The sequence below is a fragment of the Notolabrus celidotus genome, chromosome 22 (genome assembly GCF_009762535.1).
Source record: "Notolabrus celidotus isolate fNotCel1 chromosome 22, fNotCel1.pri, whole genome shotgun sequence".
In the NCBI taxonomy this organism is placed as follows: Eukaryota; Metazoa; Chordata; class Actinopteri; order Labriformes; family Labridae; genus Notolabrus; species Notolabrus celidotus.
The window spans coordinates 27778251-27803268 of NC_048293.1; the positions used below are offsets into that span (position 1 = coordinate 27778251).

At 42.1% G+C, this 25018-nt stretch overlaps 1 protein-coding gene across 2 annotated transcripts in view; it reads right to left on the reverse strand.

The window, feature by feature from the left end:
* slc8a3 (solute carrier family 8 member 3) overlaps positions 1 to 25018 on the reverse strand; it is a 178776-nt gene that overhangs the window by 14435 nt on the left and 139323 nt on the right. Inside the window, exon 4 of one of the 2 annotated variants that reach the window (XM_034675505.1) lies at positions 2862 to 2963. The exons of the other annotated variant lie outside the window; for it this stretch is intronic. Within the exon in view, the coding sequence (XP_034531396.1) occupies positions 2862 to 2963 (102 nt within the window). The remainder of the gene's footprint in view (positions 1 to 2861; positions 2964 to 25018) is intronic. 2 annotated transcript variants of the gene reach the window in all.

Below are 25018 nucleotides of genomic sequence, written 5' to 3' on the forward strand. Positions count from 1 at the left end.
GCTGCCATTAAAGATCACAGCCAAGTCCCCGTGATAGGAGGGCCGGAGAGCTCACACACACACACATTCCTTTACACACACACGGGCAGAGAGGCATGCATAATACACCAGTGCATGAGTGCCGCACACACACTTTAAGCTAAATCAATTACACACCCAGGAAAGAGTGTACCCTCAAGTCCTGACAGGATTTCTTTTGCTCATGTTTAAAATTTGATTATCCAGCCGGTCCTCCGCTCCGAGCCGCTCCGCAACATGACACAAATTTCCCTGACAAGGAAGAGGAAAATAATAATAACACAATCGCACTAAAGGTAATTAAATTTCTAATTTTGGAACGGCAGGTTTTTTTTTATCTCCTGACGGTTATCAAGTGTCTGATCCGTGTTCTCCACTGGAGAGCATCATTTATGGATTCATGATTAATGGATCTGCTGATTAGCCTGAAAATCCTTCATTAGGAGGCGAAGAGAGCGAGAGAAGAGGAGTGAGGTGTTGGGAAGAGGAAAGAGGGAAAACAGCACAGGGATGCAGCTTCTTTATGAAGAGAGAGAGCACCGAGAATGCTGCAAAATACAACCAAACAATTTAACACAGAGCTGACAAACTGCAGTTCCTCCTGTGGCCACTTGAGGCAGACTCCAGAAGTGAGTCAACCTCCATTAGGCTCCATATGAAGATGCTGGACTATGATTTTCAGCATTCAAGTCCTCTGAAAAACACTGCAGCTGGAGTACTGACTAGACCGAGGAAGAGAGAGCACATCTCTCCTGTTGCTCCCAATAAAATCTAGACTAGAATTTAAAATCCTTCCTCTGACCCACAAAGACACCTTCATATCTTAAAGAGCTCATAGCGCCCTCTTACCCCTCTAGAACTCTACGCTCCCAACATGCAGGCCTGCTCATCGTACCTAAAGTCTCTAAAAGTAGTATGGGAGGTAGAGCCTTCAGTTATCAGGCCCCTCTCCTTTGGAATCATCTACCAGTCAGGGTCCGGGAGGCAGACACCCTCTCTACTTTTAAGAGTAGGCTTCAAACTTTCCTTTTTGATAAAGCTTATAGTTAGAGCTGGATCAGGCTTGGACCAGGTCTTAGTTATGCTGTTATAGGCTTAGACTGACACACTGGGATCCTGTCTTTCCCTCTCTCTCCTCTCTCTGCCTGTCTCTCACTTTAACTCTTCCTGTCCCATTAAAGTTACTAACCATAGACCTTTCTGGAGTCCCTGAGCTCCCTTGTCTCGTAGGTTCCTCTGGATCTCTGCTGTAGATTCCTTTTTGGGGTCTGTTATTCATCCTTTCTGTCTTTCTTTCTTTCTTTCTTTCTTTCTTTCTTTCTTTCTTTCTTTCTTTCTTTCTTTTCTGTTATTTCTTTTTCCTGACTTTCTGTCTTTCTTAATTTCTCCTCTTTCCTGTTCTTTCTTTCATTCCTTTTTCCTTTTATTCCTGCTGTCCTTTTTTCTTTCATTCTTTCTTTCATTTCTTTCCTCCTTTCATTCCTTTCTTTCTCTCTTTTATTCATTTTTCCTTTCTTTCTTTCTTTCTTTCTTTCTTTCTGCCCTTCTTACTTTCTTAACTTCTTTCTCTTTTTTATTCCTTCTTACTTTTTCTCTTTCCTTCCTTCCTTCCTTCTTTCTTTCTCTCTTTTATTCATTTATTTATTTCTCTCTGTGGTCTTTCCATGTTTCTTCATCCTTTATGCCTCCTTTTCTTATCCCGTCCTTTCCTTCTGTCATTCCTTCACCATTTATTCTCCTCTTTTTCTTTCTTCTGGTCTCCCTCTCTTCTCTCTTTTCTTAGACCTTTCTGGAGTCCCTGAGCGCCCTTGTCTCGTAGGTTCCTCTGGATCTCTGCTGTAGATTCCTTTTTTGGGGCTGTTATTCATCCTCTTTCTTTCTTTCTTTCTTGTATTCCTTTTTCCTTTCTTTCATTCCTTCTTTCTTTTTCTGTCTTTCTTTTTTCTTCTGTATTTCATTCCTCCTTTCTTTCTTTCCTCTCTTTCATTCCTTCCTTTCTTCCTTTCCTTCTTTTTTCTTTCCATGTTTCTTGATCCTTTATGTCTCCTTTTCTTATCCCGTCCTTTCCTTCTATCCTTTCCTTCCCCATTTATTCTCCTCTTTTTCTTTCTTCTGGTCTCCCTCTCTTCTCTCTTTTCTTAGACCTTTCTGGAGTCCCTGAGCTCCCTTGTCTCGTAGGTTCCTCTGGATCTCTGCTGCTGTGGACGTGCCAGACTCCAGCTGCTACAACTACTACTATCCGTCTCCCCACTATCATCTCTCTCTCTCTTCATCTCCCTCTATCCCTCTCTCCAACACGGTCTCAGCAGATGTGTGTCTAACATGAGTCTGGTCCTGCTGGAGGTTTCTGCCTGTTAAAGGAAGTTTGTCCTTGCCACTGTAACTTGCTAAATGCTGCAAAGTGCTCTGCTCATGGTGGATTAAGATGAGATCAGACTGAGTCCTGTCTGGAAGATGGGACTGGATCTGATCTGGTCTTGATGTTGGGTCTTTGTTGATAATAGAACATTGAGTACGGTCTAGACCTGCTCTGTTTGGAAAGAGTCTGAGGAGAACATTTGTTGTGATTTGGTGCTTTATAAATAAAGATTGATTGATTAATTGATTAATTGAACACACAAACTAGATGACGTCTGCTAGACCACATACTTTACGTTAGTGGTAACGAGCTCTCAGAGAAGCTCAGGAGATAAACAAACATGGCGGACGATCGATGTGGTTTTTTGCCGTGTGTTCTGTTTCGCTGCGACAAACAAAGAAACAAAGATAAATACTTCCACAAGCTGCTCGTATGTTTGAATATGTCACTTGGCTCAGGGTACATTAGTGTTCACGTTTCCTACCATGCCTGTGAGCTGTGAGAGTATGCGACATCCGGTTGGCGCCGCCTCCCAGTCTGCTCCTCTCACTGGTTATGGTGTGCATTCCGACGGAGGCGGTCCGACCTGGAATCGTAAATATTAAACGTGTTTGATATTTAAGATCCCAGGTCGGGATCACTCATTCTCCCGCTTAACTGCCGACTTCTTATTTCTCACAATCATCTCCCTGTTTCCCGTTGATACCAATCAAATGTGAGTTCCTCAAACTATGTGGGATATGTTTCACAAGATCTGGCAACCCGTGTTTCTCCATCATGCAAAAAACGAAAGTCAAGTTCAGAATTTTTAAACTGCACACACAAAAACACAAAAACACACAGAGGAGGAGGAGATGTTAGTGGAGATGCTTCAAGGAGGAGTGGCTAACTTACCTTCAGCTAACAACAGAGCTGTGAAAGAGAGGAAGAGGAGGAGGAGGAAGGAGGGCATGGAGGAAACAGAAAAAGCAGGTGAGCAGTGGAAATGGAAGAAACGTGCATAAAGAGGAGAGCAGGTTGATAGGGAGGGAGAAATGTGATGGGCTCTGAAAACGGCCAGTATTGACCCAAAGGTGTGATATATGTGGCACTGATTATTCAATTACGCTGCGGTAGTTGGAGGAATGTGGTACTTTGTGGCCTTTATGGGCTCAAAGGCACGATGTCCGATAGAAATCAACCAAACGAGAGGAGAGTCTGCGTCGTGATCCCTCGCTGGGGACATAACATTAACTCAAAACTTCACGGCTCCAACGTGGTGTCAGAGCAGACCATAATTACACATTAACTCATATTAAACAAGCTCAGAGTGAAGTCCTTTGAATCAATGTGTGAGAGAAACCGGAGGTAGATTTGGTCCTGTGCATTTCAGCTTTATCACTCAACCAAAGGTGGTGTTTTAAAGAAACCATGAAGAAGAAACCTAAGCCACCCTACACAGTGCTGACCAGACATCCTTCTGGGCAACATCCCATGGACAAAGTTTGGGAAGGGCAGAACCTTTCAGAAAAACTCAGAGGGTGATTGGACGAACATTCATTACGGGCCAATCAGAGCAACAAGACATGAGACAGTCGTTGTGCACCATAGACAGTATAAATATGGACGCAGTATCCGTGACGTCACCCATCTGTTCCTGAGCGCTGTTTTGAAGCCAATCAAAGGCGGCAGCCATAATGAAAATGCTGAACACAACCAAGCTTAATGTGGAATAAAGAGGCAGAGTTTGAGCCTCCTCGCCAACAGCTACAGTGTTCCCGCCTGTCAATCAAGTCAGCTGTGCCTCTACATCTTCGAAATTGTGGTGTTATGAAAAAATTCACCCCCCGTACAGTGTGTGCCGATCAAGAAATGAGCTATCCAGACTACACTCGTTTTTTGAACCAGGCTGTAAACATGTTTATTTCTGCTGTAAAGATCGGCTTCTTTGAATGGGTGTGTATGTGGTTTCCGTCACTTCCAGAGCCAGCCTCTAGTGGACACTCGAGGAACTGCAGTTTTTAACACTTCCACTTTGGCTTCAATTCTTGAAGCTGGAGGTTGCTGCTTGCCTCCGTCATGTAAATGACTAATACTGTCGTTTATCTGGCGGAGTCACCTCACCTAGTGTTTATTGGTTGTTGTCTGATCTGCCTTTTAAATGGAACCTTTAGCACTTTTATCATTTCCTCATGTCTATTGATTTTATCATTTTAGTTTAAGGTTATTTGAGTATGTTTTGCACATTAAGTAGTTTGTTCTGTCTGACATCTGTCTTGTGTTTCTGTATTGACCTAACATCTCACTGGCTGCAAAACAAGTTTACCTACAGGTACAAATAAAGTCACCTGAACCTGAACCTGAACCTGAGAGGTCTCATGGCAACAAAAAAAAAGTGGAAAATAACTGAAACATACATTTTATTCAACAATTAACCACCTTTTTTTTTTTTTTTTTTTTTAATTACATTTTTGAAAAAATATATAATTTGTATTTTATTTTTAAAAATGTATGGTGGGTTATTTCATTATTTATTTAGTTATTAATCAGATCTTTAAGCACAGTCTTCTTTTTTAATATTTTGTATTTATTCTATTTTATGGTGGCGTTAAAGACGGTGAAGTGACAGACGTTTCTGTAGCTGCTAGCTAACTCTGGTACAACTAAATGGCTGTACACTGTCCCTGTTGAAATAAACAAATAAATAAAAGAAAAAATAAATATCTCACTCTTTTAGAGAAAAATAGAAATACCTATGTAAAGATTTTCTGTGATGTTATTAGACAGAACCACAATCTGAGTCCCTAAGGGACAAAAACAAGCACTCCAATGTGACCTCCTGTGATTGGCTCATTTGCCCCTAAGGTAGGATGAAGAAATTCAACATTTAACAAAAACATACATCCATAGAAAACTTTAAAAATAACAGTTTTCTGTGTATGTTATGTAAGAGACGTGTTGTTCCTGTCAATATGTCAGAGGTAAGGGTGACAGGATCGGACTTGACAGCTTCCTTTAAGGTTGGAGGCGGTGTGTAAAAAAAGTAAACCGTCTCAGGACGACAAAGCGTCGCTGCTAGCTGTGTTAAAAAGCTTCTTTGCGTGTAGGGGAGTTTGTGACTCACGGCCGACCCACAGAGTCTTTTTTAAACTGCAGTTACATGGTACAAGAGGCAGCTGTGTGTTCTTGGAATATTTTAGATCTTGGTTGGAATAAAAGTTATGACCCCATGCATGAAGAGCAGGAATTTACCACTCATAAAGACTCATCAATACTTCACACTGAGTGCCTTTAACTTTAACAGGCAGAGACCTTGAGGACAGCCAGACTCTTTCGTGGACCGCCATCTGCCTCAAAGAAACCAGTCTCAGAGTTTGTTATTCAACACCTTAGTCAGTTTATCTGAGTCAGATCTGACATTTCACAGGTGGGGCTGCGAATCCTTTCCTAGCATTCTGTTCATGACTCTGCCTGTTTGTTCGTCTGCTGTTCTTTGGCATGATTAAGATAAAAACAGGGACCAAAAGTCACCCAGCCGGGCCGATAATTACATGATAGGATACAGAGGATGAAGAGAGAGAAGAAAGCCCTCCTGGAGCTTGACAGATTTTCCATCTGACGTCTTCATCACAACTTTTCCTGATGTTCATAAAACAAGGCCAACATGTGACGGACCAAAGAAGCCCCGAACAGTCCGGCTCCCTCTGAAGCCCCGAACGGTCCGGCTCCCTCTGAAGCCCCGAATGGTCCGGCTCCCTCTGAAGCCCCGAATGGTCCGGCTCCCTCTGAAGCCCCCGTCATCTCGACACGATGCTAATGAAGCTGTTTGTGTTCAGAGCCAGCTTATCAACTTCCCAAATCCAGCCCAGTCCTCAGCTAATCATCATTAGCAGCTAGTGCATTAATTGCTGTGGGTGACTTCTTTAATTATCATTAGTACCAGATGAGCCATGTTGATCTGAGGCCAAAACAAGCTGTGGTGAGTCCAAGTGTCCCGACTCCTCTCTCAGTGACAGTGTGATGTTTAATAAAGGCGAGGGCGGGAACTGAAAATACGCTCTCATTAAGAGAAAAAGATGGCCGCCTGATACGTATGAGACCTGAGAGAGTGTTTCTGAAATAAGAGCCCCATAAATGATTTGCTCCTCCTCCACAGATGTTAATAACAGAAATACAAAAGGGTTTAAAGTTTGAAAAATGATCAGAGGTGGTTGTTATAAGCTTTGAAACTACTTGGTAATGTTAACAGAATTTTACATGAGGAATGTGGATACACATTAAGTGATGTGTTTTAGACGTATACCATCTGTACTTTTCCAATTTCACTCTACATATGCCACTCCACGAAAGTGACTCAACATATGCCCTCTTTAAATGCCACTTAATGTACGTCACGTTACATACCTACAAATTACGTACACTACTCTACATATACCCCTGTTAAAATAGCACTTTAGGTAGGCCAATTCATGTAAACCACTGTACGTACGCCACAATACATGTCTCTCTCTTCAAATGCCATTTTACGTACGTCACTTTACGTAAGTCACTTTACGTACGTCACTTTACGTTCGTCACTTTAGGTACGCCACTTTACGTACAATGCTCTACGTACACCACTCTTCCTGCACCGCTCTACGTACGCAACTTTACGTACGCCACTTTACGTACGCCACTTTACGTATGCCATTTTACGTATGCCATTTTACGTACGCCACTTTACGTACACCGCTCTACGTACTCTGCTCTACGTAGCCTGCTCTACGTACACCGCTCTACGTACACCACTCTACGTACACCGCTCTACGTACACCGCTCTACGTACACCGCTCTACGTACACCGCTCTACGTACCCTGCTCTACGTACGCCGCTCTACGTATGCCACTTTACGTACAATGCTCTACGTACACCACTCTACGTACGCCACTTTACGTACAATGCTCTACGTACACCGCTCTACGTATGCCACTTTACGTACAATGCTCTACTTACACCGCTCTACGTACGCCACTTTACGTACGCCACTTTACGTACGCCACTTTACGTACGCCACTTTACGTACGCCACTTTACGTAAGCCATTTTACGTACAATGCTCTACATACACCGCTCTACGTACACCACTCTTCCTGCACTGCTCTACGTACACCGCTCTACGTACACCGCTCTACGTACGCCACTTTACGTACGCCATTTTACGTACGCCACTTTACGTACACCGCTCTACGTACCCTGCTCTACGTACACCGCTCTACGTACACCGCTCTACATACCCTGCTCTACGTACGCCGCTCTATGTATGCCACTTTACGTACAATGCTCTACGTACACCGCTCTACGTACGCCACTTTACGTACGCCACTTTACGTACAATGCTCTATGTACACCGCTCTACATACACCACCCTTCCTGCACCGCTCTACGTACACCGCTCTACGTACACCGCTCTACGTACACCGCTCTACGTACTCCACTTTACGTACGCCACTTTACGTACAATGCTCTACGTACACCGCTCTACGTACACTACTCTTCCTGCATCGCTCTACGTACGCCACTTTACGTACGCCACTTTACGTACGCCACTTTACGTACACCGCTCTACGTACACCACTCTTCCTGCATCGCTCTACGTACGCCACTTTATGTATGTAACTTTACCTATAACACTTTATGTACAACACTTTACGTACACTGCTCTACTTATGGCACTTTAAGTACGGCACTTTACGTCATGAGACGCACTTCATGTACACTTTTCTACATACCACTCTACATATACTACTCTACATGTGCCACTCTTTAAATGCTAATTTACGTACACCACTTAATGTACGTCACTTCATTTACACCACTCTATATATTCCACTCAACATATTTGTCTTTACGTATGCCACCATAGCTAGCTTGCACATGTGAAATCAATTAATTTAAGACTCAAAGTGTTTCTCTGTATTTACTGCAGTGTTAACCATGAATAAACTTAACATAAAAACCAGTCAGGACTAGTCAGCTAATGGCTAGAGGTAATAACTACTGGGCAGCCCTGGTATTAATATGGAGGGATGGGATATGGAGGAGTGGATGGACGGAGAGTTGTGGGAATAGGAGAGGGAAAGTAGATTGGTAGTTGTGATGAGGAAAAGGAGGACAGAGATGCAGGGATTGATTCATGGACAGAGAGGTGGGTGTAAGAGCTGCACAAGAATGGAGGATCAGGTGGATGCAGGAAAGGTGACAGAATAAATGGGTGGATAGATTTATAGAGGGATGGGGATGGACTGATGGAGGGAGTGGCAGAAAGAGGAGAGAAATAAGAATTTATGGACCCGGGCTGAGAGGGCTTGAATATGGGGGGAATATTGAAAAAAACAAGGAGTGGAGAGTGGATTGATGGTAAACAGGTTTATATAGCTGTGGAAGAATAGCAACATGGATGAGTGGATGGGTGATGGAGGGATGGAATTGGTGGAAGTGGAAGAGGAGGAATGGGGGAAGATAAAGGAATAATGAGATGGGAGGAGGAAGGAGTTTGAGTTATGGAGGAAGAGTAAATGGACTTAACTTCAATTGAGCTTGAAGTGGGATAAAGTGTACACAAACACACTCATCTTTGCTTATCCTGCAATATATGACCTGGTTACTAGCATGTTTGAGCCTCTGTGTGAAATTCTTACAGTGAAGCTGAGACTCACTGGAAAAGTCACATAGGCAGCTTTAATAGAACACCGATAGTTGGTTCCAGAAATTACAGTGTTTGTTTTGTATGTGTGTGTACTTTTCAAAAGAAGAAGCTGTGATTCTCTTGATTTAGCAGCTTGTAACAGTAGTCTTCTCTCTCTCCTGTAAACTGGAGACCTTCAGCTGAACGTGTCAGTGTTTGTGTTGATTCATTCATTGCTTTTTCCATGTTTTTAACCGCAGGCACAACATTTTCATGTTTTTCTGATTTTGGAGCACAATTTGAAGTTTGAGGACATTTTCTTTTTTCGACAGGGTCAACTTTTTTGTCAATTTTTTTGTCAATTTTTATTTTTTTCCCCAAAAAAAATTTGTCCAAAAAAAAATTGTCAATTTTTTTTTTCAAAAATGTTTGTCAAAAAAAAATTGTCAAAATTTTTTTTTGTTCAAAATTTTTTTGTTCAAATTTTTTTTTCAAGTTTTTGTTCAAATTTTTTTTGACCAAATTTTTTTTGACCAAATTTTTTTTGACCAAATTTTTTTTGGCCAAATTTTTTTACAATTTTCTTTTTTTTTTCAATTTTCCAAAAACCATTCACAGTCATTGTTTTTTCCATCTGTGATTCACTTGATTTCTCTTTCTTTCATTAGATTTTATTTGTTCTATCTTTTTTGTATGTGTGTGTACTTTTCAAAAGAAGAAGCTGTGATTCTCTTGATTTAGCAGCTTGTAACAGCAGTCTTCTCTCAGCCCACCGTGAATGCGTCTCTCCTCCCGGTGTTCCGCTTTTAGAAGTGACCCTGTAAACTGGAGACCTTCAGCTGAACGTGTCAGTGTTTGTGGAGTTTACACAGCTGTTGAAACACAGAGGGAGTTCCTGGGAATGCAAACTAGTTTAGTTTTTATTAAGATTTCAAAATATCCTCATCAGATATTTAATGATGGTCTAAAGACGTTTATGAGGGATGCATCCGGCTGAGAGTCTCCAGTTAACAGGGTCGCTGTTTAAACCAAAACACCGTCCGATCTCTGCGATCACGGCTTTTTGAGTTCAAAAGGATTTTAAAGCCGTGTTGAAACGTCTTTGCTACTCGCGCTTATCTCCTCTCACGTGTTGATTCAGTGAATCCATCTGTGATGAAATATAGCACCATCTAAAACAGACCAGCTGAGTCTCTTCATGCTAACAGGCTAACTGTTGTGATGCTCATGATACCTGCCTGTCTGTCTGCTTCTATGGTGTCATCTGTGATGAATGGCATTCCTCTTTGTGTTACTGCCCTCTACTGGTCTGGTGGTGTACTGCATTTACTTTTTTCTCTCCATAAGTCACTGACCTGATTTACACAATCTACCCGGGACTTCAGCCCGCGGTTCAAAAGCAGAAAACAATGGGGGCACAGGAACCTTTTAGTTCAGGGAAGGTAGTTCTGGGGGCTAAAAGACCCCGGAACTCTTGGTTGAAATGCACCTTTTGTGAGATATCTGGAGGGGAATTTTCACCTTCATGCTCAAACTTTCGTGAACAATAAGAGGTGAATTTTTATTTTCTTCTTTGTCTCACACACCTTTCTGTTTTCTGTTTTTAGCAGCAGTGGAGTCATGAAACCTCATTACAAAGACATAATCCACTGTACTCCGGATGAGTCATCACGCCTCATAAAATACACATTACAGCATGCATGAGGGATATTTATACCTCTACTGTACATCCACCTACAGACATATTGGCACAGATTGTGAGTGGAAACAAGCTGCTCGGGGATCTCAGCAGACAGAGTGTTTCCTGCAGCTCGGAGTGATGTGTTAAATAATAACGGTTCAGCTGAGAAGCCTCGTCCCCGGTCTGCACGGCTGCTCAACTCTCACCAAACACACACTGAGAGAGACGAGATGACAAAGACGGATGTTTCTGCTGCCTTTATTATCTTTCAATATTCAGGCTGTGTAACGCGTCCATCATCTTGTTCTGCTGTATCCATGTTTCTGATGGCGTGGAATCGGAAGCAGTCAAAATGCTGAGTACACGCCATTCTTCATCCTCTGAGGCAGCGCTGCCAGACTGAGTGAGCAGATTATTTAACTGAATGCTGGATGATTCCACTCCGGCATCCTGGCGAACGTCTTTCACGGCTGAAAAGTCGTGTTTTTTAATCACGCTGTGCTAATTAAAGACGCTACGTGTAACATTTTGACATCAATAAATCTTTAGCACATTCGTTTTGACATATTAGGCTGATTACTGTAAACAAACAATCATTGCAGAGAAAATTGGCAGCTTCTTCTTCCAGTCAAAACACGGCAGTTTGAAATCATGAGTCAACAAGTGTCAGTGCAGACAGTCTGGTGGTTTAAAGCATGAAGCTGGAGAGGGTCACATGTTCTTAAAAATCAAAGTATCTAAAGATTTATCTTTGAATGTTTATTTTAATCTCTTCTTTTCTTACACCCACGATGCATTTATCAGGATTACTCTGTGATTGTTTGCTTCCAGCTTTGGCTGTCTTTACTATTTTCAGACAAACACTTCCTCCTTTTTATTTACGCAGAGTGATGAAAATATTTATACCACTTCCATGCCTGCCCATTAAATCTGAAGCTACAGATAGCAGCCAGTTAGCTTAGCTTGGCACTAGCCCTGAAAACAGAGAAACCCCTCATGAGGATATCATTGCCCGGACCAAGAAGAATTTTAAGGCAACACAAAATACCTCTGAAGAAATGTTCACTTTATATAGTCCTACTTTATTTTTTAAAGGTGACATATCATGCAAAATGGACTTTTTAATGATTCTCTACCTGAAATATGTGTCCCTGTCTACAAACCCCCCGAGAATGAAAAGAATCCATTCTGTCCCTGTTCTGATTTCTCCACCTTTCTGTAAATGTGTGTGAAACGAGCCGTTTCAGACTTCAGTGTTTTTGTTACGTAACAACAATATCCGGTCTGTCACGGAGTCAGAGCTCGGAGCTTGTTCAGCCCATAGACTGTATAAAATACAACTCAACCCCTCCTCCGTTTTTCATTACCTGCACACATGTGTGCTAACAAGGAGCTTAGGAGGGAGGCATGCTAGTTGTAGGCTGTCTTAATAAACACAGAGGTCGGTTTTACTCCCCACGTCTGCAGATTTGAAGATCTAGTGGAGGATTTTTATTTATCATGGATAAGTGCTAGCGCTAATTGGCATAGCCACATAGCTACATGTTCATAGCTGTAGCTGTAGCTGTGTACCAAGACACACGTCGACATACTGACAAATAAAACAACAAGAAACACTAAATCTGTGACCAATCCTTCAGAAAAGGTCCTGCTGCTTTTCTGGCAGAGGTCGGTTTGACTCCCCACGTCTGCAGATTTGAAGATCTAGTGGATGATTTTTATTTATCATGGATAAGTGCTAGCGCTAGTTAGCATAGCCACATAGCTACATGTTCGTAGCTGTGTACCAAGACACACGTCTACATACTGATGAATAAAACAACAAGAAACACTAAATCTATGACAAATCGTTCAGAAAGGTCCTGCTGCAGGCGCCTCTCCTTCAGGATCAGATTCAGAGGGTTGAAGTAACGCGGGTCTGTGAGCAGTCGTGTATATTCAGCCAACATGTAAACATTAGATCAACGTGCTGGAGAGCCGAGGCACACCCACTTCCTGAGGGGGCGTGGTCAGAGAGAAAACAGACTGTTCTGAGGAGGACTGAAGAAGAGGGGTTTTCAGGCAGACCAAAACCTGATTTCAAAGTGTTTTTTTGAGCATAAACTTTAAAGACATGTTTTGGGGACCTCTTAGACCAATATATGTTGATGAAAAAAGCCTGATATGTCCCCTTTAAATGTATTGTTATATTGTAGATTTCTTTACTTTTACTGTTTGCTCTGATATCAATTCGGTTTTATTGATGTTGCATTTGTAAGGTGACACTGAGTGTCTTGAAAGGCACCCAAAAAATGTATTATTATTATTATTAAAAAATATATTATTACTTATTATAATTTAAAAAATGTATAATTTTCACACAAAGTAAACTTTACAGAGCAGATTTTACTTCTTTGGTAAGAATGAAAACCAAGCAGCAACCTCTGGTGTTAAGAAATAAAGCCAATGCGGAAGTCCACAAAACTGCAGTACCTCCAGTGTCCACTTGAGGCTGGCCCCAAAAGCCAGGGAAACCCCATTAGAGCCCATATTAAAATGCAGATCTTTACAGCATAAATAAACATGTTTACAGCCTGGTTTAAAAATCTGTTTTGGTCTGTATGGCTCATTTCTTTATACCTCCTTACTTTACAGAGGGTAAATATCTTTAAAACACATACATTTGGATGTTATGAGGGCCAAGAGTTGTGCATACATTTGCATAATTAGGGGCGTGGTGAGTTTACCGACAGGTGTGTTGTAGATGTTTGTCAGGAGGCGACAGCTACACCTCTACCTGTTCCACATCACTAAGGCTATGCCCATGCTTTATACAGTCTACAATGAAAACTAGCTATTACTATTTAACAGCTTAATGCTAATTTGCATTTTTTAAAATGATCTTGATATGGAACAAAACGCTGTAGCTTTACATTCAGACTTTACAGATATATTGATAATGTTTGGTTTTGACACTTTCAGGAAGGTATAACTTTTACATCCATTTTACTGAGGTTGCAGTTTGCACTGGTGTTAAACTTGAGTGCCTTCCCAAACAATGAAGCTTTTAAAACAGTCCATCCATGTTCATAAAGAGAAGACATCAGAGCAGAATTGCATGTTACATTCAGACACCGATAAAGAAAATGCAACCTCATAATAAACAGGTAGGAGAATAATGACCCTCCTGAGTGAAACCCTGGAACATGAATAAAAAAAACATCCTTAAAGTAGAAATGATGGCAGAGCTGTTGCATCAAATCACATGAGCATATTTCCTGATATAAAATATATTACTGCAGATATCTTAAAGTACAACATAATCACATTTAAACTGTCTGCCCTCATACTCTGACAGTAATCCTTCCACCTGCTGCCTGTGAGTTCAGGCTGAAGTTAATTGCCCTTGTAGAGACTCTATTTTTACCACCTTTTATTGTTTCTTTATGCTAATAGTTTATTTCATTCTATTTTTAGTGTCTCTGTTTATCTGTAACACCCAAATTCTCCTCTCGGGATAAACAACAGAGTATCTGATCTCCAGCTCAACTAATTGGATTTGTGTGTTTTCAAGATATAATCACGAGTGTACCGCAAACTGTCTCACTCCTAAAATAACAAAATACCATGATGTAACCTTGGTGGGACTGAAGTGAAGCATATTTCCAGACGGCCTGAAATAAAGTGTTCTAATACATGCTGCATTTTCTATCTTTGCACGGTTTTAATCTGCATCCCACATGAAGGGTGGCTGAGAAGGCCCGCCATCCCCAGACAGCCGGCCTCTGTCTGGTTTCACTTGAGATGCTCCTAATCGGCCCATATGCTGCTTTTCACCGGGGAGACTTCCTCGTATTAACAAGACTCGTCTTCCTCTGAATATTCCTCCCTAAACCTCGTCTGGTTCTCCCTCCATGGGGTTTAGATTTCCTCTGAATCTCTCCGTTTATCCATCAGCCCACTTTTCAGTTCTTTAACTCTCTGCCTTTGTGCCCAAATATCTCTCACATACCGTCTATGCACATCCCTCCTTTTCCCCTCTGTGTCCTTCTTTGCTCTTTTTAAGCACTGTTTGCATCATTGCTGAAAATCTAGTCATTCCCTCTCAGCACTGTGATACCCAAGCACATCAAGATATGAGCATTTCATGGCTCTTTACTTCAGATGTTTCCTCCTTTTTTGAAGCGCCTGGACTGAAGAATCGACCTGGAGTGATGTCAGAAGACAAATAACATCTGTTTTAAACCGCTCATGCTACTCGCCAACGGTGGATTTGTTATGAAAGACTCAAAACAAGCAGCTTGGATTGCAATTCTTTCAAAAAAGCTGCTGCAAAATGAAGCATTTCAGCTGCAACAATCACAGAAAGAGACCTTGAAATCCTGGAGGGGTTGTTATACAATTTACAACCTGGACCAGAGAATGACATAACAGCGTTTGAGAAGCCCAACCCGGCGTGTGCCATGAAAATATGGAGAGATTCAGACCTAGACACCACCTCATGTCTTTTCTGTCTTTCACAAGCTGCCTCTCTCTGCCGTTCTGTCCCTGCTGTCCGTCCGTCCCCTCTCGTATCTGTCCGGTCCAGATGTCCCGCCGTGCTGCGCTGCGTTCAAGTGCAAACGGGCTCCCTCTACTTGTTAACAGTGTGTTTATTCTGCAGCCGTATCAGACTCTCTGCCATGTCAGCAGCAGGCAATTACAGAGCAGATTACTGAGCCTGATAATGTCATCACACACACACACACACTACAGGACTCACAAAGAAGTATATTTACACAGTTCATGAGTTCACTGCTTACTCACCAACATGTACAGGATAATCACACACGTCCTCACATCATTACGGCTCCAACAACAGCCTGAGACACCCCAACAATGAGGACGGATGGATCCGTGTTCTCATGTAGTTTAAAGTCTGACTCTTTAATCTGTCGCTGCAGAAATCTAAACTCAGACCAGTTTTTATCTTCCCGTTCAGTTTCTCCTTAAAGACGACATTTAATCGTGTTCCCTCGAGTCCTGCTGCACACAGAGAGAGTTGTGTGACTGATGCTCATTACTAAAAACTCCAAAAGTTGTTTCTGGATCGTTTTAACTCCAGGATTAAACATGGACGCCAAAATGTTACTCAAAACAGAAAGGAAGTAATTGGCTCCAGAGTCTGAAAGTTGACAGACAGTAGGATTCATTCATGTTAAGTTAACTTAATTATAAATTGTGATTTATTTTGAAGACTTTTCGTTCATCTTCACTGTGTTTAAACTCAGTATGTGATTTGTTGAGAGTCACTGTACTGATACCGATGTTTCAGCAGTCTACATGATGGGCAACGTATACTGTGTGTTGGTGCACACATGTTGGATTTAAATTACCTTAAGTTTTGTGTACGCATCAGCCCAGAAAAAAAGTATTGCTTTGTCCACAGGGGGGCGCCAGAAATGACACAAACTGAAACTTCCTCTTTAAAATTCCTGTGAGGAACTTTTAGTCTGTCTTGATTTTGGCGCCCCCTGTGGATAAAGTAGTCATTGCTGATTTGGCCTTTAACATGTGTTACCTTAAGTTTTGTGGACACATCGGCACCGAACAATAAGTGCCAAACAAAAAGTTCCATATAGAAATACGTTACCTCAAATGTATTACCTTAAGTTTTGCACCGAATAAAAAGTGCAGAACAAAAAGTGCAGTACGGAAATGGATTGGTACGAATACGTGGACCTTTATCCTCTTATAATAAACAACAATAAGAGGTATCGCTTTGTCCACAGGGGGCGCCAGATATGACACAAACTGAAACTTCCTCTTTAAAGTTCCTGTGAGGAACTTTTAATCTGTTTTGATTTTGGCGCCCCCTGTGGATAAAGTAGTCATTGCTGATTTGGCCTTTAACATGTGTTACCTTAAGTTTTGTGTACACATGGAAATGGTACGGAAATGGATTGGTACGAGTACGTGGACCTTTAACCTCTTATAATTAACACCGATAAGAGGTATCGCTTCGTCCACAGGGGGCGCCAGAAATGACACAAACTGAAAATTCCTCTTTCCTGTGAGGATTTATCAGTCTGTCTTGATTTTGGTGCCCCCTGTGGACAACGTGGACATTGCTGATTTGGCCTGTAACATGTGTTATCTTATGTTTTTGCGTACGCATCTGCACAAACAAAAAGTGCCATACCAAAATGGGTCGGTTTGAATATGCAGAACTTTTAACCTCTTATAATTAACAACAAAAAGAGGTATCACTTTGTCCACCGGAGGCGCCAGAAATGACACAAACTGAAAATTCCTCTTTGAAGTTCCTGTGAGGAACTTTTAGTCTGTGTTGATTTTGGCGCCCCCTGTGGACAAAGTGGTCATTGCTGATTCGGCCTGTAACGTGTTATGAGTGTTTCTCGACCCCCACTACTGGTTTCAGACCTTAAAAGAACTCTTTATGAACTACAAAAGCCAACAAGACCTTTAACAAGAGGTGCAACTATTTCTAAAGAGACTTAAATGTCAATTTCAGTCTGTTCTATAACCGGCTAAAAACTCCTCACAGGAGCTTTAAGGAGAGCAGACCATTCCTGTTTGATTCAAGTTTCACAAACAAGACTGCAGCGAGTATTTGACCAGTTTAACCAAAACAAGGTCTGTGTGAGAACCGTTCTAGATTTAAAGTCTGCAACAACCAGTGTGTTTTATCAGGAGTGCCACAATGCATCATGAATACTTTCCCAGAAAAATGTGCTTAATGGTTTTTAAAATAATCTCTATGTTCTGCCACAAACTGTCATCCACAGGAAAACAATGCTTCTTTCAATCATCTCTCCATGTAGTGACTTTAAACCAGCCTCTCTCCTGTTGATTGAACCGTCTCTGTTGTTTGCAGGTTTGTGTTTGTGTAGATGTTTTGAAGTCAGACTCTCAGACTCGCAGGTAAACACTCCAGCAGGAGGATCTCTCTCTGGAGACACATCTCTGCGTTCACTCAGGAGGGGGACGTGTCTGTGATGCATTACACCCACAGTGCTGACATCATCGATGTAACCCTGAGCGCTGATTAACAGCTCCGCTCGGCCCGAGGACCACAGACTGAGCCGCGTCCGCCTCCGAGTCTTCATCGACTTTCTGAAGGAGGCGAGGCCCCGAGGATCCTCCCGAAGCCCTCCATATCCACTTATCATCTCAACATTAATAACTTCAACATTATTTTCCCTTTCCCCCAGAGGAGCGCAGAGGAAGTTACTTTTAGTGTTAATACTTTCATGTCTGGCAGCCTGCGGGTACGAGACAGCCTGCCGATGAATATTTTATCACGTGTATTTAAGGATTTTTGTTCCTAAATGGGACATCCTGCAGAAAGGCTGTTATCACCACATTAAAGCTAATGATGAAGCAGTGTAAGTCTTTTGTTGACACAGTTATACCCCACTAATGTTTGCTCCAGCAATATTAAATGATAACCTTCATGTGACTTCTCTCTAAAATTAGGATTATGAGACATCAGGCCTGCGGGAACAGACACTCCTACGTACACATGAACTCACATCCAGAGTGGAGATGATGCAAAAGGTCTCCTTTCTTTTTAAAACACGCCGCTCACTCGCTTTACTTCTGTTACTGTTCTCTCATCGTTTCCTGCAGCTCAGTGTGAAACTGCAGCTCAGTCTGACTCATGAACCCAACTCTGAGATTAAATGTAGACACAACAATGCTATGTGCTAAATGCTAACGCCAGTTTCATGACATTGTCTATATACTGAGAATCAGAAAAAATATTAGCAGGTTGACTTCCTGCAGTTTTATGTGTTTATTACAAGCTAGAGCTTCAAAATGATGCAAAAGTGGAAGTGCAAAAAACTTTAGTTCATGAAACGGCCACTAGGGGGAAGGGATTAACCGGTTCCACTAATAATAACACTTTAAAATGTCACGCTTATTATATCCAAGATAATCAACGTTGAATTGAAACCCAATCCTCTTGTTGCTGTGTTTGGGGTCACTGGAGGAGTGGTACAGTTATCGGCACAAAAACAGCGGACTCTGGCCTTTGTTTCCCTCCTGGCCAGGCGTGCCGTGCTGCTCAGATGGAGAGATGCTACCCCGCCCACGCATGCACAATGGTTGGCAGATATTATGGCTTGCTTAAAGCTTGAGAAAATAAGATTCTCACTCCAACATTGAAATGCACAGTTTATTGAAATTTGGGGACCCTTTCTGGACTCTGTATACAAACCTTTAAAGGGGACATATCACGCTTTTTTCATCAATATATATTGGTCTAAGAGGTCCCAAAAACATGTATTTAAAGTTTATGCTCAAAAAAACACTTTGAAATCAGATTTTGGCATGCCTGAAAAGTCCTTTTCTTCATTCCTCATCAGAACACTCTGTTTTCCCTCTGACCACGCCCCCTCCGGAAGTGGATGTGCCTCGGCTCTCCAGCACGTTGATCTAATGTTTACATGTTGGCTGAATATACACGGCTGCTCAGAGATCGCGTTACTTCAACCCTCTGAATCTGATCCTGACGGAGAGGCGCCTGTAGCAGGACCTTTCTGAAGGATTGGTCATAGATTTAGTGTTTCTTGTTGTTTTATTTATCAGTATGTAGACGTGTGTCTTGGTACACAGCTACGAACATGTAGCTATGTGGCTATGCTAACTAGCGCTAGCACTTATCCATGATAAATCATCCACTAGATCTTCAAATCTGCAGACGTGGGGAGTAAAACCGACCTCTGCCAGAAAGGCAGCAGGACCTTTTCTGAAGGATTGGTCACAGATTTAGTGTTTCTTGTTGTTTTATTTGTCAGTATGTCGACGTGTGTCTTGGTACACAGCTACAGCTACAGCTATGAACATATAGCTATGTGGCTATGCTAATTAGCGCTAGCACTTATCCATGACAAATAAAAATCATCCACTATATCTTCAAATCTGCAGACGTGGGGAGTAAAACCAACCTTTGTGTTTATTAAGAAAGCCTACAACTAGCATGCCTCCCTCCTAAGCTCCTTGTTGGCACATATTTGTGCAGGTAATGAAAAACGGAGGAGGGATTCAGTATTATTTTATACAGTCTATGGGCTGAACAAGCTCCGAGCTCTGACTCCGTGACAGACCGGATATTGTTGTTACGTAACAAAAACACGGAAGTCTGAAACGGCTCGTTTCACACACATTTACAGAAAGGTGGAGAAATCAGAACAGGGGCAGAATGGATTTTTTTCATTCTTGGGGGGTTTGTAGACATGCCAGGGACACAGATTTCAGGTAAAGAACCATTAAAAAGTCAATTTTGCATGATATGTCACCTTTAAAACCATGATTCAGATGCAGCTTCATCATCTCTCTCTTTCTGATGTAGAATTAGGTCTTTAATGGGACTGGGAAAAGTATTTCACGATACCACTGGCAGTGACAGGGTAGGGATTGTTTTATAATGGTTGTTGTTGTTGTTTCTGTTTGTTTATTGTTTTGTTTTTTTTGTTTACCTTTATATTTTCTCGAACCTAAAAAGCAAAAAAGTAACACAAGCTGTTGTTGTCCATGCCTCATTTACTTACCATGTGCAGTTACTGGTTCGTTCCCTTTGCATATGTCTCTCACTTTTCCCATGTAGACGTTACTGCTAACTGCGTTTGGTGTTTATTTATAACATCCTCTAATATCATTGGCTGATCAACACTGCACTTAATGTACACCCTGTTTGTGTCTCAATAAAAAGATTTTGATGAAAAAAAAATGTCACGCTTATTTAATCTTAGATGCTTTGCTGCATTGACTGTTTCTGTTGTTACTCTTACGTAAGGCCCGTTGCTCAATGTTTGGTGCAACCTGCATGGAACGAAAACAAAGTTAGGTGCTGTTCTTGAGTCTGTGCTATGTTAGCTTAGCTATGACAGAGGAACCAAAGTGTAAAGAATCAAGTAACGTCAGCAGTGTGGGAGCATTGCAACTACACCGAGAACGACCAAGGAGTTATTCAAGATGACAGATCACCCGTCTGCAAAACCTGCAGCAAGAAGTTGCAGCTAAACGTCAAACACGATAAACTCAATGCAGCATCTGAGGGGTTAACACCCTCAGCTCTACACGCCAAAGTAAAGGTTCTACATGATAACTGAGCCAGACATGGAGCAGATATTTTAGTGGTAAGTTACTTAGTGAAACACAGAGTTGGTCAGGCTCCTGGAAGCTTAAAGGACCATTACAAGACTTCTCTGGCCGTTAGCATTTTCAAGATGCTCTTTTTGAGCTCAACATCTTCAGACGTTTCAGTCCAGTGACAGCTGTTTAATGTTAATAACTTATCTTAAACCTCATCACAACTCCACCTTAGTTTTTTGTATTGCTCCGCCTACTTTTGGGACCCTTTTTTGGGGGGCTTTTTTGCCTTTGTTGACAGGACAGCTGAAGAGAGACAGGAAATGTGTGGAGTAGAGAGCGGGGGAAGACATGCAGCAAATGGTCGACCAGACGGGAGTCAAACTGGTGACCTCTGGGATCTCTGCAGCCTCTATATGTGGGGCACTTAAGGCTGATTTATATTTCTGCATCTCCCCTACGCAGCAGGGGCTGACGCGGACATGAGCCCCACATACTTGTGCGTCAATGTGTCCGTGTCGCGCAGCAATTCTCCTCCGAAACGCTTGAGGGCAGTGTGGTCTCTCTGATAGCCGGTCGCCTGCTTCCGGTCCTGCTACGATCTCTGTTTCCTTTTCCACAGAGATTCAGAGCGTGTTCTGTTAATCTACAGCTGATACATGTTGCTGTTTATCATACAGACATGATTACATGAAGAATAGAGAGGAGGAGATGAAATACACGGCCGATGTGCGGCCGATGTCCGGGATCCCGGAAGTGCTGTGAATGCGGGAAAGACAAAGCCGTCGAGCGGACCAATCACAGAGCTTGCGGTCCGCGTCGGCTCTACGCATAGTTACATTTTGGAGGAGATGCACGTCAGCTACGTGTGTAGGCCTCTGCGTAGGTACGGGAGCTACGCGGACCTACGGCGTAGGTTACGCCGTCGATTCAACGCAGAAGTATAAATCAGCCTTTAGACCACTAGGCCACCAGTGCCCCTTTTGGGACTCTTTTGGGACCCTTTTGGGACCCTTTTGGGACTCTTTTGGGACTATGTCTCTCCATCTTTCATCCCACTGGTGCTGTGGTTGTGCGCAACCACTGGCCTTCGATCCTTCGTGGAACAATATTAGCATTCATAAAACAAGACCCTAAGAGGAAGTAAATCCCATTTTTTCTGAAGTATTTCAAGGACAAAAAAAAAGTCTTAAATTTGGGTCGATTTGGTCCATGTCCAAGTCCACAATCTCCATTATTTAAGTCTGAATCCAGGCGATGCTCAAGTCCAAATTGAATCAAAAAGAGTTTCTTTAGCAAACTGTCCTTTGGGGATGTCATATGTGATTTCTTCTTAGTATGTAGTAAGCGTGTAAAGGGAGGAGGTCTGCTCAGCTGCTGCTTTATTCAGGTCCACATACCCAGCATCACGTCTGGTTTCCAGCAGGTAGGAGGGTCACAGGGGCAGGCGAGCTCGGGGAATGGCAATAGAAGGAAAGCGTATCAAATTAGATTCATCCCTCTGCTCCACATCCTCATGATGCTGCTTTTAAACAAATAGGTTTCATTCCTCCAGTGATTTATGTCACAGTCTCCCCTCCTCCCTCATCCAGGTCGCAGTTGAAGGACGAGACCCGTCACTTAGCGAGCGACTCGAGCGTCTACGTCAAAATGCCCCGCACGCCTTCTCCCCTGCATCCCTCAGAGTCACAGCAAGACTGTTGTCTGGTAACTGTTTCCATGGATGCCTCACTCTGTCAGGGGCTCGCGTGTAATGGATTTAAATTGAACTGTTGATTCGCAGAGGCAAAGTGGGGAAGGAGGCAGCAGAGATAGAGAGAGAGAGACAGAAATAGTCTGAGCATAAAAAAAGAAGGTGGAGAGGCAGACACGGGCGACCAAAGAGACAATGAGCCACAGATAGAGGAGAGAGAGAGGAGGGGGGGAGTCACTCTGAGAGCCCTCACCATCTGTGATGAGGAGCTGGAGGAGCAGTAATTGTTCCTGAGAGGAGAGAGGGGAGATACACAGCGCACAGTGTCAGGCCTGTCTGAGCGCTCAGGTGAGGGCCAGCAGGGACACTCACCTTCTGTGTGTGCTCTCATTAACGTCCATGTCACTGATGACCTTCTCAACCCCCAAAGAAACACAACTTCACTCCACGGTGACACACTAAAGGTGCATTTCGACCAAGAGTTCCCGGGTCTTTTAGCCCCCAGAACTACTTTCCCCTGAACTAAAAGACTGTGGGCTGAAGTCCCGGGTAGATTGTGTAAATCAGGCCAGTGACGTATGGAGAATAAAAGGAAATGCACTACACCACCAGACCAGTAGAGGGCAGTAAAACAAAGAGGAATGCCATTCATCACAGATGACACCATAGAAGCAGACGGACAGGCAGGTATCATTATGAGCAACACAACAGTTAGCCTGTTAGCATGAAGAGACTCAGCTGGTCTGTTTTAGATGGTGCTATATTTCATCACAGATGGATTCACTGAATCAACACGTGAGAGGAGATAAGTACGAGTAGCAAAGACGTTTCAACACGGCTTTAAAATCCTTTTGAACTCAAAAAGCCGTGATCGCAGAGATCGGACGGTGTTTTGGTTTAAACGGCGACCCTGTTAACTGGAGACTCTCAGCCGGATGCATCCCTCATAAACGTCTTTAGACCATCATTAAATATCTGATGAGGATATTTTGAAATCTTAATAAAAACTAAACTAGTTTGCATTCCCAGGAACTCCCTCTGTGTTTCAACAGCTGTGTAAACTCCACAAACACTGACACGTTCAGCTGAAGGTCTCCAGTTTACAGGGTCACTTTTAAAACCAGAACACCAGGAGGAGAGACGCATTCACGGTGGGCTGAGAGAAGACTACTGTTACAAGCTGCTAAATCAAGAGAATCACAGCTTCTTCTTTTGAAAAGTACACACACATACAAAAAAGATAGAACAAATAAAAACTAATGAAAGAAAGAGAAAAAACAATGACTGGGAATGGTTTTCGGAAAAATTTGACAAAAAAAAAATTGAAAAAAAAAAATTTGACAAAAGAAAATTTGAAAAAGAAAATTGACTAGAAAACTTTGAAAACAAATTTTGGAAAAAAAAAAAATTTGAAAAAAAAAAATTAGAAAAAAAAAATTTTGAAAAAGAAAATCTTGAAAAAGAAAATTTTGAAAAAAAAAAATTTAAATTTTTTTTTTTGTAAAAATTCAAATTTTGAAGAAAAAATGTAAAAAAAAATATTTGAATTTTTTTCAATTTTCTTTGGGGCAAAAGCTAAATGAAAAAAAAAAGTTGGCAAAAAAGTTGACCCAGAGAATCACAGCTTCTTCTTTTGAAAAGTACACACACATACAAATCAGATAGAACAAATAAAAACTAATGAAAAAAAGAGAAATCAAGAGAATCACAGATGTGTGTGATGTTATTGTGGACGGAGGGAGTTATAAAAACACTGAGGTTAATCTACCAATCAGACACGTTCAGCATTGCTTTCCCCCTGAAAGCCCCGGGACCTTTGAAAAGTACTACCCCCTCTAGCAGGGGCTTTTTAGGGGGGAGATTATCTACCCCTGAACTACATTTAGACCCTGGGTCCACCGGTCCAAACGCCTTTCGGTCTCATAAAAGAGGCCGTGTCAGGTGTTCTGAACTTTCTCACAGCACTTAAAGTCTAACTTTGTCTCACTTCACGTCTTCATGCATAAATAAGTCAGACAAATAAAGTTTGTTTTACTTTAACATCATCGTCACTCCGTCCTTGAAGAAAACAGTAAATCACCAACATGTCGTCCCACATCCGACACAAACTAACTCTTCAAACCTCGCAGTAATCACGGCGGAGACAATCAGCTGTGACCTCCACGCTGTAAGGCGGAGCTGGAAGTAAACACGGCCGCTCCTCTGTTGTTTTGATTCTCTGAAAGTTGGGCAAACAGTGCTCATAAAGATAAAGATGCAGAACCACAATATGCAAGGTTATAATCACAATCAGAGATAATTAAAGGGGCCGTCCATGCAGTGCTTCCCGTAATAACACTGCATCACTGAATTAGCATTTAATTGCATGTTGATACAATCAATGCTGCTTCCACGGTTAGCTCGGCGCTCTCAAAGAGGGGAAAACATCCTGAAGCAGTTTTTCTCTGAGCAGAATAAAACTGTAAACAAAGACATCTGCCGATTAAAGAACTTTTAAAGTGTCTGTGATTATTAAAGAGACACGTACAGTCTTATTGATGAGCTGTG